Genomic DNA, 14,481 nt, shown 5'->3' with positions numbered 1-14,481 from the left:
CCTGTTTGATGGAGAGGTTTATTATGTGGGTGATGATTGGGGTAATGGAGGCAGCTGAGTCTTTTAGAAATCTGGCTGGAATATTGTCATGGCCCGTGGCCTTTTCTGAGTGTAGAGCGCCTAGCTTTTTAAACACCTCATCGTTTGACACCATGGAGAGTTTAAAATCATCATTGCGTACACCCAGTTTATTGTAGAACGCACGGATGTGCTCTACACCATAACGCCCTGAGTGGGGTGGTAGATTGTTAACTAATTTAGTGGCTATGGTTGTAAAGAAAGTGTTTAAGCACTTAGCCACATCCAGCTTGTCTGTAAGGAGAGAATCACCAGATTTTATGCTGATGTTTGTAGACCTGGTTTTGAGTTTTTGACTGCAACCTAGTTGGCTATTAAGTAGCTTCCAAAGGTCACGTGGTTTGTTTAAGTTTTCTTCGATTTTGTTATCGAGGTATTCTTTCTTAGCAGATTTGGTCATGGTAATTACCTGATTGCATAGTTTGTTGCATTGTTTTTTAATTTTCTCAAAGTGGGTTTTGTGATCTTCGTTTAAGTGTTTCACTAATTTTGATTTGCATTTTTGAACTTCAGAGCATTTTAGGTCTCTGACTTTCATAGCATTTAGAATGTCCGAATTCATCCATGGTTCCGATCGGGTTTTAACCCTGGTGGTTCTCATGGGGGCTATACTGTCAATAATATTTAGGAATTTGGTTTTGAAACCTAGCCATGCCTCTTCAACCTGTGTGCATTTTAGTTCATCTAACCAGTCTTGATTCTCCAGTTTATGGTTTAAGGCCTCACTAGAATAGGATTTAAGGGATCTAGTGGTTACAGTTTTATGACCGCCAGCCTTGGGTTTATGTTTTTTACGAGTGCAAAAGATCATGTAATGATCACTTAGCCCACATAGCTAGGCCGTAACTGTTACGTCCACATGTGTCCTTGTTGTGTTTCCTTCCCTTCTGTGTTCTCCTCTGTCATTCTCCATCCAGGTGTTGTCAATTGGCCAATCATTTCCCTCATTCATCATCCCACTCCTGTCCAATCAGAAGGCTGCTCATCATCCAATCAGAGGGCTGCCCGTCTGTTTAAATGTTCCTCATTGTGTCTCCTTGTTAGTTGACTGTTTGGTTGTGTTTTGTTTTGTTAGTTTGTCAACTCTTAGTTTCTTAGGTTGTTTGTGTTATTTCGTACATACCTTTACCTTTTCCATTTAGTTGTTTGTTTAGAGTAAGATTAAGTTTGGTTGTTTGTTTGTTTGATTTAGTATTTGACTACAGTTTATTTTCTATTTTTGTATTGTCACACACTAGCCATAGGAAACAGGCGTAGGTGAGATACCCTTGGGTATACATTACATCACGTAGGCTCATCTATGTTAAATACATCAGGCAAAGGATACCTAACCCTATTTAGTTTTTCCCTCCCACACTACAAGTGGCAACTTACATTACACCCTTTATGTTACGGCTCCCCCTACACCTAGACGTAGAGCCATAAGACCTGGGGTTCGTAACACTAACACTGACAGATATTGACAGCTGATTAGGGGGTTAGTGGTTGGGGGTAACCAGCCATTGTTACCGCCCATTACCTGGCTGTGTCAAGGTGTGATAAAAAAACAAAATCTTTGAAGGGCATTTTCTCTGCTTAGTGATTTCAGGTGTAGCAACTTTCAAATACTCATGTTGTCTTAAATTTGTTTCCGATTTCAATGTATGACGCATCATTTGAAAGCTTAAAATCTGTAGTTTAAGCACATGTAAAAAACAGAAAAATGTATTTGCCCCCAGGTAGCTCTTTTCATTGTCTGGTGTCACATTTGACTTAAAAGAGGAACTGGCTATTTTATTAGTCCCTAACACCCATTAGTTACTGCACAAAATGTAGCGTACCACTTGAACTTTCTGTACTGTATCATATCTGAACTATATTATTGCATACTGTATGATATTGCATTTCATCTCAATGACTACCTTTACATGCACACTATAATATGCTCAATATTCCGGTTGGGCAAGAGTCATGTAAATACGTGCAGAACCCTATTAAGGCCATATTCTGATTGGAGAATATTCAGAATAAGACCCCTGGCATATGCCTGTTTGAATCTGAATGTATTTATTTGTTATAAACATGCATATGTTTGTTGGTCGCACTGTTGGGACCCAGTGCTGTTCAAGGCTGCTATGTTGACACTACGGAGTACTAAAGAGATCATTTTATTATACAAGCTAAGTGTTGTGAGTTATTACAGTGATACATTTTTCTGAACCAGCCCAAAACCACCAACAACCATCTGGCAACACTGTACTAGCGTAGGCTACCACTAATGTTGCTAGACACACTTTAACAAACAATGCCCTGATTGGGTTGACTGTTGATTGGCTACGTAGTTATATTCACGTTTTGTAGGCTACTATTGTAGACATGTCTGCATTTTCTGAAGGCTGGCGAAATCCGTTTTTCTCTGCTTTTAGGGCTGGACCACTCGGGGGTCGCCTCTGGCCCACGGGCCGCTATTTGAATAGGCCTGATCTAAAGTATAGATAGTCGTCTGGAACAAAGGAGCACTTGAAGACAAAGGACTGCAACAGAGAATTTTATTTCATTTTTTGTAAAAAATTGTAAACATACATCATAATAACAATAAATGAATAAGAATAAATACATTTATACATTTTAATAAAAATAAAATAATGAAATACAACAGATCATCAAACGAGATAAATAATCTACTGTTCATTCAGAGTTAATTGTATCAAGTGCTCTTTTATTGTTTTCTTGAAAGTGCATCTAGAATTAGTTTTACTAACATGCTTGGGTTAAGAGTTCCATCCTGTTATGGCTCTGTGAATTACAGTAGATTTGTCCTAGGTCTAGGAGGTAAGAGATGTCCTGAAATGGCCTGTCTGGTCAGATAGTTATTTTATACACACTACTTGGTCAGAAAAGTACTGTGGTTTCTGTGCCCCCTCCTTAATCCTTCAAGCAGTAAACATCGTTGTGCATGTGAGCGCATTTGGACAGCATACATGAGGGTACATCAGGGCAAGCTGCCATTTGAATCTAAACAGTGGCAATGTTACTGACAGTTCTATTAACATCTACACAGTGGCAATGTGAAACTAAACAGTAATCACTAATGCCACATCTAAATGAAAGTAGTATACACTAATAAACAGTTAATATTACATACAGTACATTCGTAAGTGTATTCAGACCTGTCAGGACTAGAGGGCGGAACCCAGAATCATAGCGAATCATAGCGCTACCTATGGCCGGAAAGGGCAGAACCTATGGCCGGAACCGGAAGGAAAATATGGTACCTACATCGGAATGCAATACAATGCAAATGACATCGGATATCGAAAAGCAATTCAAATTAGTACCCAACACTCGAATGCAATACAATGCAAATTACACCGGATATCGAAAAGCAATGCAAATTAGTACACCGACACTCGAATGAAATACACTCATCACCAAATGTAATACACATGCTCAATGGAATACACTCGTGACCAAATGTAATGCGCTGCGCTCAAATGTAATACACATGCTCAATGGAATACACTCATGACCAAATGTAATACGCTGCGCTCAAATGTAATACACATTGATTTTATTTTGGCACAAATATGCCGTATTTTTGCATTGTATTTAGTGTTACACGTGTATTGCATTCCGATGTGTGTATTGCATTCCGATGTGTGTATCCGCTTGTTAAGTCTGACGTCAAAAGTGACGTTTAACTATTTCCGGGTCTAAACCAGAAATTCTCCGCACCAGAGTACCTCTGAACTACAGCAGTAGAATGACAGTTTAATCGTTTTTTAGACTCGGATCTATTCATTCAACAAGGGACACAGCACTTTCCCGTTTTCTCCATATTGTCAGGGTATTTGAGCCTCGGAAAAGCGCTATATAAATATAATTTATTATTATTATTATTTCTCCATTTCGAAGACAGCGCCTCAGCCAACGTTGGGACCCGGAAACACGTCACGACTTAACAAGCGGATTGCATTTGAATGTGGCATGATTCACTCTCCATAGACATGACTGGAACCTAACAATGAATAAACAGTGAAACCAATCACTAATTCTGTTGTACTGGGAATGTTTCTTTTTTTGTGATCAAATGTTTATTTATTTTTCTTTTAAAACACATAATAACCCAGATCCGGATATGGCTGGGGCACACACGGGGAGCGACATATTGGGCGGTATAGGCTCAAATACCCTGACAATATGGAGAAAACGGGAAAGTGCTGTGTCCCTTGTTGTATGAATAGATCCGAGTCTAAAAAACGATTAAACTGTCATTCTACCGCTGTAGTTCACAGTCACTCTAGTGCGGGGAATTTCTGATTTGGACTCGGAAATGGCTAAACGTCACTTTTGACGTCAGACTTAACAAGCGGATAGGAGTAGTTCCGGACAAGGATCCGTCGCGCAACACCGCCCCCGTCTGGTGCTGGAGTAACGGTACTGGGCTCGAGGAGCCAGTCAGCTAGTCTGCCTGGCGCCCTCCTCTGGGACTGCCGGCCACGGGGTCGTGCGGCGGATCCTACGCAATAGGCAGGGGATAATTGGATGCTAAGTTGGGTTCAATTGGCTACCAAATTGGGTGAAAAAAGGGGATAAAATCCCCCCCCAATTTTTTTTTTAATAATTTGTTTTTACATAATAACAAAACCAGACAACAAGGCCACATCTTGTAACCAACAACCCAGACACCCTGCTACTATCAATGCAACCTGGGGTGGTCCAGTGGTCTAGCACCACGGTCTACAGTGCACACATTATGCCCATGTCAGCATGGGTTCGAATCCAGCCCATGCCCTGCTGACATGCCCACTCTCTCTCCCTTCTTCTCCTTACTTTCCTGTCTGTTTTCATCTATCCAATATAAAATATGAGTGGGACTGCCACCTGGGCTTCTCTAACACCTCAGCAGTGCCACAGGCTGGTTGCCTCCATGCCACGCCGCATTGATGCAGTCATTTGTGCAAAAGGAGCCCAGACCAAGTATTGAGTGCATAAATTAACATACTTTTCTGTATTATAAATCCTTTTTTTGATTGGTCTCATGTAATATTCTAATATTTGAAGATACGGGATGTTTGATTTTCTTGAGGTGTAAGCTGTAATCATCAACATTAAAACAAAAAAGGCTTGACATATTTCACTTCATGTGTAATGGGTCTACAATATATGAATTATATTAACTTTTTGAATTAAATTACGTAAAATAATGAACTTTTCCATGATATTAAAATTGTTTTAGATGCACCTGTATATAGTGTACACCTACCCGGTACACCGTGGGCTGCGTTCGTAAATTCGCTCTGGAAATCTGATCAGCACTCATGGAATTCCTCTTGTCCAATCAAATTACTTGGTCCCTTTATGACGTTGAACTCAGTGTGCGCTGTGGCGCTCTCAGAGAAAATTTACGAACGCAACACAACGCATTCTGGAACACAGCCATAGTGTTAACACCTCAACCAGGGTTGCCAGATGGGGCGGGTTACCGCCGAATGCGCTACTTTTGATCACAAGCATTTTGGGAAAAAAGCATTTGGGCGGGTTGGGCTGGATGAATAGCATTTAGGCGGTATCAAAATGTCAGTGCCTGAAAGTTACAAAATGCGTGAAGTTAAAACACACACCCTAGTAGCTACATACAATGTGCAGGATTATTATTATTGTACAAACATCATTGGCAACAGACATACAGTTTAGGGGGCAGGAGTTGGGCACCTGCCCAATAGCCTAGTAGGCTAATTAGCGGTTTTCTGACAATAATAGGTTTTGGGCTGGTGGTTTTTGGTGGATTTAGCGGTTTTTAGATTGTGGTTAGGCTGGAAATTGTCGATCCCATCCGGCAACCCTGACCTCAACCAAAGAGTCTTCCGGTCACATGCGCAGTTGTGGACAGCGAACGTCAGTTAATTGGCCAATTACCGTGCAGGCGGTGAACACCTGTCGCTTCAAACGGAGGTTCTAGACAGGCAGGCTCAGGTGGAGGTTCCAGCCAGGTAGGAACAGCTCAGCTCAGCTCAGCTCAGGTGGAGACGAGGACATGGCACCGAAGAGGAGGACACGGCTGGTCACCGACAAGGCGGACGGATCCAACAGCGACGGGCGACTGAGCAAAGAAGCGCGTCGCCAGAAAGCACAACTCTTCATCCAGCAGTTTAGTAAAGAAGGTTTGGATGTCAAGTTTATTGTTATTGAAATGTGATATCTTGTATGTTGTTGTATATGACCCTGTAGACGACGCTGCCCGTCTCCCCCCCTCCTCCTCCCCATACTATGGCAAGCCGTTTTAACATTTATTAGCTACAATGGACATTCATTACTGATATCTGCAACATCATTTTGCCTAGTCAAAACTCAAATTCAAGATATCTTTAATTATATTTTGACTAATCAAAACTCACATTTTAGATATCTGTAATTATATTTTGACTAGTAAGATTCAAATGTATTTTGCCATTCAAGTGTATGGGGTTTGTCATTACAGATATCTACAATTCAGTTGTAGATATCAGCTATTCACATTGCCGATATCTGCAACTGAATTATGACTAGTTGTAATTACAGTTTCAGATATCTACGGTTTCATTCTGACTAGTCATAATTCCAGTTCAAGATATCTTTAATTCCCATTAATTCAAGATATCTACATTGTCCTTAAAGATATCTTAAATTAAGTTGAAGATATCTTGAATGAAGTTGTAGATATCTCAAACTGGAATTAGGAATAGTCGTAATTTAATTGTAGATATCTATTATAAAGTTATAGATATCTTGAAATTCATTTTGATGATTGATATCTCAAATTGGTGATATCTTTAACTTTCATTCTGCCTAGTCGAAATGTTAATACAGATATCTTAAATTAGAGTTTAGACTAGGCGAAATTACGTTTCAGATATGTCTGTTGTTGTCAGAAAACGCTGGAGCAGCTTCAATTACTGCACTGTAGATTTGTAGTACAAGCATCTAGTGAACGAATCTCACGTTCACCACAAATCCCTTGATGATATATTCTCTCTATTTCATGGCATTTTCGCGCTATCCTATCCACCACAGCAACCGCCATTGCTTCTGCCAACACTCATCAAATGCTTTGCTGGTCCCGCCAATATCATGAGATACCTCGCATCATGAGCATCGTCATGCAATACAATTCGGACTAATCATAATGACGTTTGAGATATCTGCAACTATTATTTTGACTAGTCAAAACTGAATTACAGATATCTGCAATGTCATTTAAGGATGTGTGACGAGTTGAGTGTCGTTTTCGGTGACATCACTGCTGATATCTGTAATTCAATTTTGACTAGTCAAAACTGAATTACAGATATCTCTAACTGTCGTTTTGACTAGTCAGAATGACGTTATAGATATCTTGAATACAAATTAAGACTAGTAAAAATCGAATTACGACTAGTCAAATTTAGCTAATAAATGTTAAAACGGCTTGCCATACCTCCTCCTCCTCCTCCCCCCCCTCCTCCTCCTCCCCCCCCCCCCTCCTCCCCCCCCTCCTCCTCCTCCCCCCCATCTCCTCCTCCTCCTCCTCCCCCCCCCTCCTCCTCCTCCCCCCCCCTCCTCCTCCTCCCCCCTCCTCCTCCTCCTCCTCCTCCCCCCCCCCCCCCCCCTCCTCCTCCTAACAGCCCAGGACCGCGTCGACGAGATGGAGTCCGAGCTGGAGCGGCTGCTGGCCTCCATGGACATGAAGATGCCCGTCGCGATGCAGAACACGTTGATTCAAGACCTCCTGGATGGTAAAGACTTTAGTTGAATTACTTTGAAATCCGAATTGAGGGTGTGTATAATGTTCTCGGAATTAATGGGGTACTAAGGAAATACTGTCAACCCCAAGACGGCCAGGCCTACTGAATAATGATAATAATAACGTTTATTTGTATAGCACTTTTCCTGCAAACGTTAACATTTCGGATTTAATGTTTCGGATTTCAAATGTTGCAGCTCAAAATGTCAAAGGGAGCTTTGAACCTACACTGTATGAACTAGGGATGTCCCGATCCCATTTTTTCACTACCGATACCGATACCTGGGCTTCAGGTATCTGCGATACCGATCCGATATTTGAATTTATTGTTTTACTCCTGAATAATAACAAATACTTCCCCAGTATAGTCCACAACAACAGTTGGCTTAAAGACTGCCAGCCTTTATTCAAGCAACAAAAACAGTACTCTGCAGTACTCAGTGACCAACTGGTTAAAACAATTTAAACAGCAGCATTCAGCATTGTAGAAAAAAAAGAGTTACTGTCTGATTTCTAGTTTTAGTGGCTTCAGGTTTTTATTCTATTTATCTTCTCTTACAAATGGCAAATCAATTATAGGACCCTTTTTAAAAGTGTAGCCCGCTGGTGAGACCAGAAACCAGTCGCAGAATCGAAGGAGTGTCAACAATATCTGGTTTTCGTTTTTTGTACCCAGTCCATATAATAAAAAACAGTTTAACCATCACTAAATACTTAGAATCTGTGGATTGGATTAACTGTTCTCGTTTGTCGGAGGCTACCAGTAAGTGATAATGACTTGTAAACATACTCTCGTTTTAGGACGTGTTCAAAAGCAAGGACTGTGTGTTCATCTAGTTAAGATGGGAGTGGAGGTGAGGGAGCTGATGAACTGGGGCTGGGCTCCCAGAGAGGCAGCGCTAAACTGAAAACAGACGCGCAAACGGATGCATTCAGAATGTAGTTGTGTGTTTTTAGCATGTCCATGTTCTCTCAGTATGTTGTGATGTTATAAAAACGCAGTTAGACGTTTGTAGCGATGTACCACTGTTAGCTGTTAGCCGCTAGCAGCGTTCGTTGTTGTGGTTTGGTCAGTCACTTTTCTCCTGTCGCATTCCCATTCGGTGCACCAACATTCAAATACTCGTGTCGTCTTGATTTTTTTTCCGATTTCAACGTATGACGCATCATTTGAAAGCTTACCGTCTGTAGTTTCAGACTATGTAAATAACCGAAAAATTACTAAAGCAAATGGTTTATGATTTCACCAGCTGGCATCATGACATGATTGTCAGACTCATTACACACAGGTAGCAACTAGCCAACTCTACTGTGTTGTCATCACGTGAGTGACACGCCAGATCGGCCACGCAGATCGAAGCCTATTTTTTTTCTGGTGCGATCTGCGATCCAGCATTCAGGACCAATATCGCAGCGATATGCGATATCAATATCGGATCGGGACATCCCTAGTATGAACCCACTACAACAAGTAGCCTATGAGGGTAAATGTCAACACTAACAAGTTGATAGATGAAAGAACAGTTATATTGGTAATGTAACAGATATGACAACAGTAATATTGGTAATGTAACAGATATGATGACAGAACAGTTATATTGGTAATGTAACAGATATGACAACAGTAATATTGGTAATGTAACAGATATGATGACAGAACAGTTATATTGGTAATGTAACAGATATGATGACAGAACAGTTATATTGGTAATGTAACAGATATGATGAGACTTGCTGGGTTAAGGATATGACGTCCCCTTCATTCCCAGCTGAAGCCAGCGACGCATCAGTTGGAGACGTCACCATGGCGATGAAGGTAACGTGACCAGAGGGTTTAAAGGGGTAAATGCTGCCCCCTTGTGGTCGACTAGAGCAGTACAATCTGACCAGAGCTGTAACCACAGTCTGACCATAGTAACTATAGTCTGACCATAGTAACTGCAGGGTAACCATAGTAACTGCCGTCTGACTATAGTAAATACAGTTTGACCATAGTAACAACAGTCTGACCATAGTAAATACAGGGTAACCATAGTAACTGCCGTCTGACTATAGTAAATACAGGGTAACCATAGTAACAACAGTCTGACTATAGTAAATACAGGGTAACTACAGTCTGACCATAGTAAATACAGGGTAACCATAGTAACTGCCGTCTGACTATAGTAAATACAGGGTAACCATAGTAACAACAGTCTGACTATAGTAAATACAGGGTAACCATAGTAACTGCCGTCTGACTATAGTAAATACAGGGTTACCTTAGTAACAACAGTCTGACTATAGTGCCATGATCTCACACTGTCATTGTAACAGACAGAGTCTCCTGAGAACTACCAGCCCCTGACCAGGAAGCCCAGTAAGAAAGGTGAGCAACTGATGGTGGTGATCAATACATTTATTGATTGGAGTCTGGTTGTCAATGGCTCTGCTTTGTGATTTCTGCAATCAAAGTGTGTGTGTGTGTGTGTGTGTGTGTGTGTGTGTGTGTGTGTGTGTGTGTGTGTGTGTAAGGTGCGCTGAAACGGAATCCATCAACTCTAAATAAGAGAGCCACCAGCCAACCAGCAAAGGTAGTTACTGGGAGGAGACTGTTACTGGGAAGAAACTGTTACTGAGAGGTGTTACTGGGAGGTGTTACTGGGAGGAGACTGTTACTGGGAGGTGTTACTGGGAAGAGACTGTTACTGGGAGGTGTTACTGGGAGGTGTACTAGTAACCGGTCGTTGTTTCAGAAGGGCTCTGAGAGGACTCGGAGACTGGCCGGAAGTGCAAGCACAGGAAGCCTAAGGTAACCGTGGTAACCCTCCAAACTGTCAATCATTCATCATCACTAATGTCACCTCCCATCAGCACTAATGTCACCTCCCATCACAGCACCTCGGGGGAGGCTGGTGGAGGTAGAAGTCAGAGGACATGGGCTCATTGGAATGTTTGATTCCGTTCCTCATTCCATTCCATTCCATTCCAATGGCATTAGAATGAGGTTCGAGTCCTCCTGTTTTCTACCTTCACCAGCCTCTCCTGGTACTAAGTAACATCTCATTAGGAGAGGACAAGCGCTGGTAGCATCTTGTCCACTGCCAGGCCAACAGCGCCCTCTGCTGGTAGCAGCTTGTCCACAGCGCCCTCTGCTGGTTGACCGTGTTGTTGTCTGTGCCCTCAGGAGTGCTGCCACCGTCAGTTCCAGCAGAACACAAAGTCGCCTCGCCAAAGTCAGTCAGACGCCGGCGGGGGCCAAACCCAGGTAGGGGGAGGGGGGGGCCAAACCCAGGTAGGGGGAGGGGGGGGGGGCAAACCCAGGTAGGGGGAGGGGGGGGGGGGGGGCAAACCCAGGTAGGGGGAGGGGGGGGCCAAACCCAGGTAGGGGGAGGGGGGGGGGGCAAACCCAGGTAGGGGGAGGGGGGGGGGGGGGCAAACCCAGGTAGGGGGAGGGGGGGGCCAAACCCAGGTAGGGGGGGGCAAACCCAGGTAGGGGGAGGGGGGGGGGGGCAAACCCAGGTAGGGGGAGGGGGGGGGCAAACCCAGGTAGGGGGGGGGGAAACCCAGGTAGGGGGGGGGGGGGGGGCAAACCCAGGTAGGTGGTGGGCTGAGATGGTGTGAATGTCTGAACACGTCAAAGGACACATTAACGTGTACTTCCTTCCTCCAGCACGGTGACTGCTGATGTCACTGGTTCATATGGAAGGTTATACTGATGATGATGATGTGTGTGTGTGTGTGTGTGTGTGTGTGTGTGTGTGTGTGTGTGTGTGTGTAGGTCTGCGTCGGCCAGCGACCACCTTCTGTGCTCCATGTCGGGGACGGCCCACTACTCCATCTCCACGGCGCAGGGAGAGGTACGTCTGACCTCAGCTGCTCAGGGTTCTGGAATGTCCTCAGGGTTCTAGAATGTCCTCAGGGTTCTGGAATGTCCTCAGGGTTCTAGATCTCAGCTGCGTGTCCTCAGAGTTCTAGATCTCAGCTGCGTGTCCTCAGGGTTCTAGATCTCAGCTGCGTGTCCTCAGAGTTCTAGATCTCAGCTGCGTGTCCTCAGGGTTCTAGATCTCAGCTGCGTGTCCTCAGGGTTCTGGCCTTCTTAGCTTGTCGATGGAGGCTGATGATGATGACTTCCTCTTCCTCTCCCTCCTCTCCCAGACCTTCTGCATCTCCAACGAGTTCAAACATGAGATGGACGCCGGCCTCCTGGACGACACGGCTGTGGAGCAGATGCAGAGCCTGATGGTAAAACAAAGGTTTTGTTGTTGTTTCTTGTGTTTTTTTTTGTGTTTTTTTTGTGAACCCGAGCACAGTGTTCCACCTGATCCACCCTGCACTGTCTCCTTCCTGTCTAGTCACTGATGAGTCACCCGACGAGCAAGGCCAAAGAAGAGGCCAACCACAGCGTCTGACAGGGCGGGGAAACCAACGCTGCTTATTAATGTTTTTGTACGTTTTCATTTGTGTGTTTTTATTTGTATGTTTTTATAAAGCAATAAAGATTTATATTACACACTGGTGATTTTAGTATGGTGTTTCTGGAGGGAAGCGTTTCTGGAGGGGCAGTTTTGTATCATGTCACCGTTATAAAAAAATGGGTTCTGAAAGCGACAAGTAACAGGTCTAATAATAATTGTCACATCATCTTGTACTCTGAAGATTCCCTGTCTGGTCCTCCATTATCGATCACTTCGGCTCCTTCAAAGCCATGTCACGCAACAGCGAAATATAGTTTATTTATTATAATGCACATAGCCAGACAGAGCCACAGAATGCTGTATCTCATCTCAGGATGTTTGCTGCCCTCCATAGGTACAGCATCATGTCGGCTTACCTGACTGTCTACATGTTTCCAAGGTCAAAAGTGGTAAGATGTGTGTGTGTGTAAGATGTGTATGTGCAAGATCTGTATGTGTAAGATGTGTGTGTGTGTGTGTGTGTGTGTGTGTGTGTGTGTGTGTGTGGAAGATGTGTATGTGCAAGATCTGTATGTGTAAGATGTGTCTGTGTGTGTGTGTGTGTGGAAGATGTGTGTGTGCAAGATGTGTATGTGTAGCAGGGACGTGCCGTCCATATAAGCAGAGGTAAGCAGTGCTTACCCAACGGAAAAAAAAAAGGACTGTGAAAATATTAAAATAAAAGTGCATGTAACCGTTTGTTTTCATTAAAAGAGTCGTATTTTAGGTCCCAGGGCAGCAGGAGTCATTCATTTTGACGTTGCATTTTTAGCTCCACCTGCAGGAGTAAGCACTTCCTACTCTGCATTGCGTTGCATATAAGCACTCCTCTCTCTGCTTTCCCTCGCGTACATTCGAATGCGTGAAAATGTCTTTTTTATTTTTTTCCGATGCCTCAGCCCGCTGTTTAATGTGGCCATGGTAAGCATGCTTATAGCCAATCAGTAGGTCTTTAATTCCGATAAGAGCTACTGATTGGCTCTTATCACTTTCAAGTTCACTTAACATTTCACCTTACTTTCTCTCGCCCGGCAGAATAGCTTATGCCAGCTAGCTCAAACGATCTAAATAATAATAATCAATAAGGATAACTTGCTTGATTTTGTGAATATGGACATTACTGTCAGCAACCTAAAGGGATTTCGTAGACTGGACTGGACTGGAAAAACACAACTACTGGCTAAAGGCCGCCCGGGAGAGTCGCTAGGGGATGCAGCAAGCCTGGTATGAGCGGTTTATATGATTTATATGATTGGCGAGGCTGGTGGCGATCTGTGCTTGTTTATATGGTTTGATGTGATGTCAAGTGCCTGTGTGACAAAGTGTGAAAAGAAAGTGTGTTGTGAGTTTACTATGGAGGATGGAAACGGTGTGTGTCTGTGTTGTGCATGTGTGCGTTTGCGATGTTGAAACTGGACTTGTAGATTTCAGCAGGTTGGCTACTTGAAAAGATCCCTCTTGCTCTGAGGGATGATGTCACAAAGGAACTCAACATGCTGCTGCAGGCAGGCATCATCGAGCCGGTCAACGCCGCCCCCTGGATTTCAAACCTGGTCATCGCCAAGAAAAGGTCAGGGGGGTTGAGAGTCTGTGTGGACCTGCGGTCTGTCAACAAGGCGGTGATTCCAGATAAATATCCCTTGCCTACCTCAGAGGAGCTGACCACCCACTTCTACGGCTCCACGGTTTTCACAAAGCTCGACCTGCGCCAGGGCTATCTCCAGGTACCCCTCCATCCAGCTAGCAGAGACTTGACAACCTTTGTATCGCACACTGGGGTCTTCCGGTACACCCGAATGCCTTTCGGGCTTAGCTCCGCCCCCAGCTGCTTCCAGAAGGTCATGACCACCATCCTTGCTGGTATCCCTGGGGTCGCGGTTTTCTTGGATGACATCGTGGTCCATGCCCCAGGTGTGCCAACACACAACGAGCGGCTTCACAGGGTGTTTGCAGCCCTCCTGGACAATAATCTGACCCTGAACACAGAGAAATGCTCCTTCGCCGCTACCGCCATCGACTTTGTGGGGTTTCGCCTCACAGCAAAGGGCATCACACCTCTCCTGTCCAATGTCGACGCCATACACCGGATTCCGGAGCCCACCTCTGCTTCCCAAGTAGCCTCATTCCTGGGCATGACAGCTTATTACCTACGGTTCCTGCCCCACTACTCTCAGACCACAGCTCCCCTTCGCCAACTGCTCAAGAAAGAGGAGCCATGGAAGTGGA

General features: G+C 44.0%; 1 protein-coding gene across 1 annotated transcript; it reads left to right on the top strand.

The window, feature by feature from the left end:
- Nucleotides 1-6,094: 6,094 nt before the first annotated feature.
- Nucleotides 6,095-12,210, top strand: LOC308158020 (borealin-2-like; the record flags this gene model as incomplete). Its single annotated transcript, XM_080531612.1, has 8 exons — nucleotides 6,095-6,221; nucleotides 7,701-7,811; nucleotides 9,589-9,635; nucleotides 10,136-10,187; nucleotides 10,986-11,034; nucleotides 11,580-11,658; nucleotides 11,957-12,043; nucleotides 12,154-12,210. 8 exons carry the CDS (start codon nucleotides 6,095-6,097, stop codon nucleotides 12,208-12,210), a joined length of 609 nt encoding a protein of 202 aa, XP_080387738.1.
- Between the last annotated feature and the right edge of the window lie 2,271 nt (nucleotides 12,211-14,481).

Source organism: Nansenia antarctica (assembly GCF_963989245.1).
Source record: "Nansenia antarctica genome assembly, chromosome: 5".
Classification (NCBI taxonomy): domain Eukaryota; kingdom Metazoa; phylum Chordata; class Actinopteri; order Argentiniformes; family Microstomatidae; genus Nansenia; species Nansenia antarctica.
Note: the sequence above shows the minus strand (reverse complement) of the source record. Positions and strands in the feature narration are given on the sequence as shown.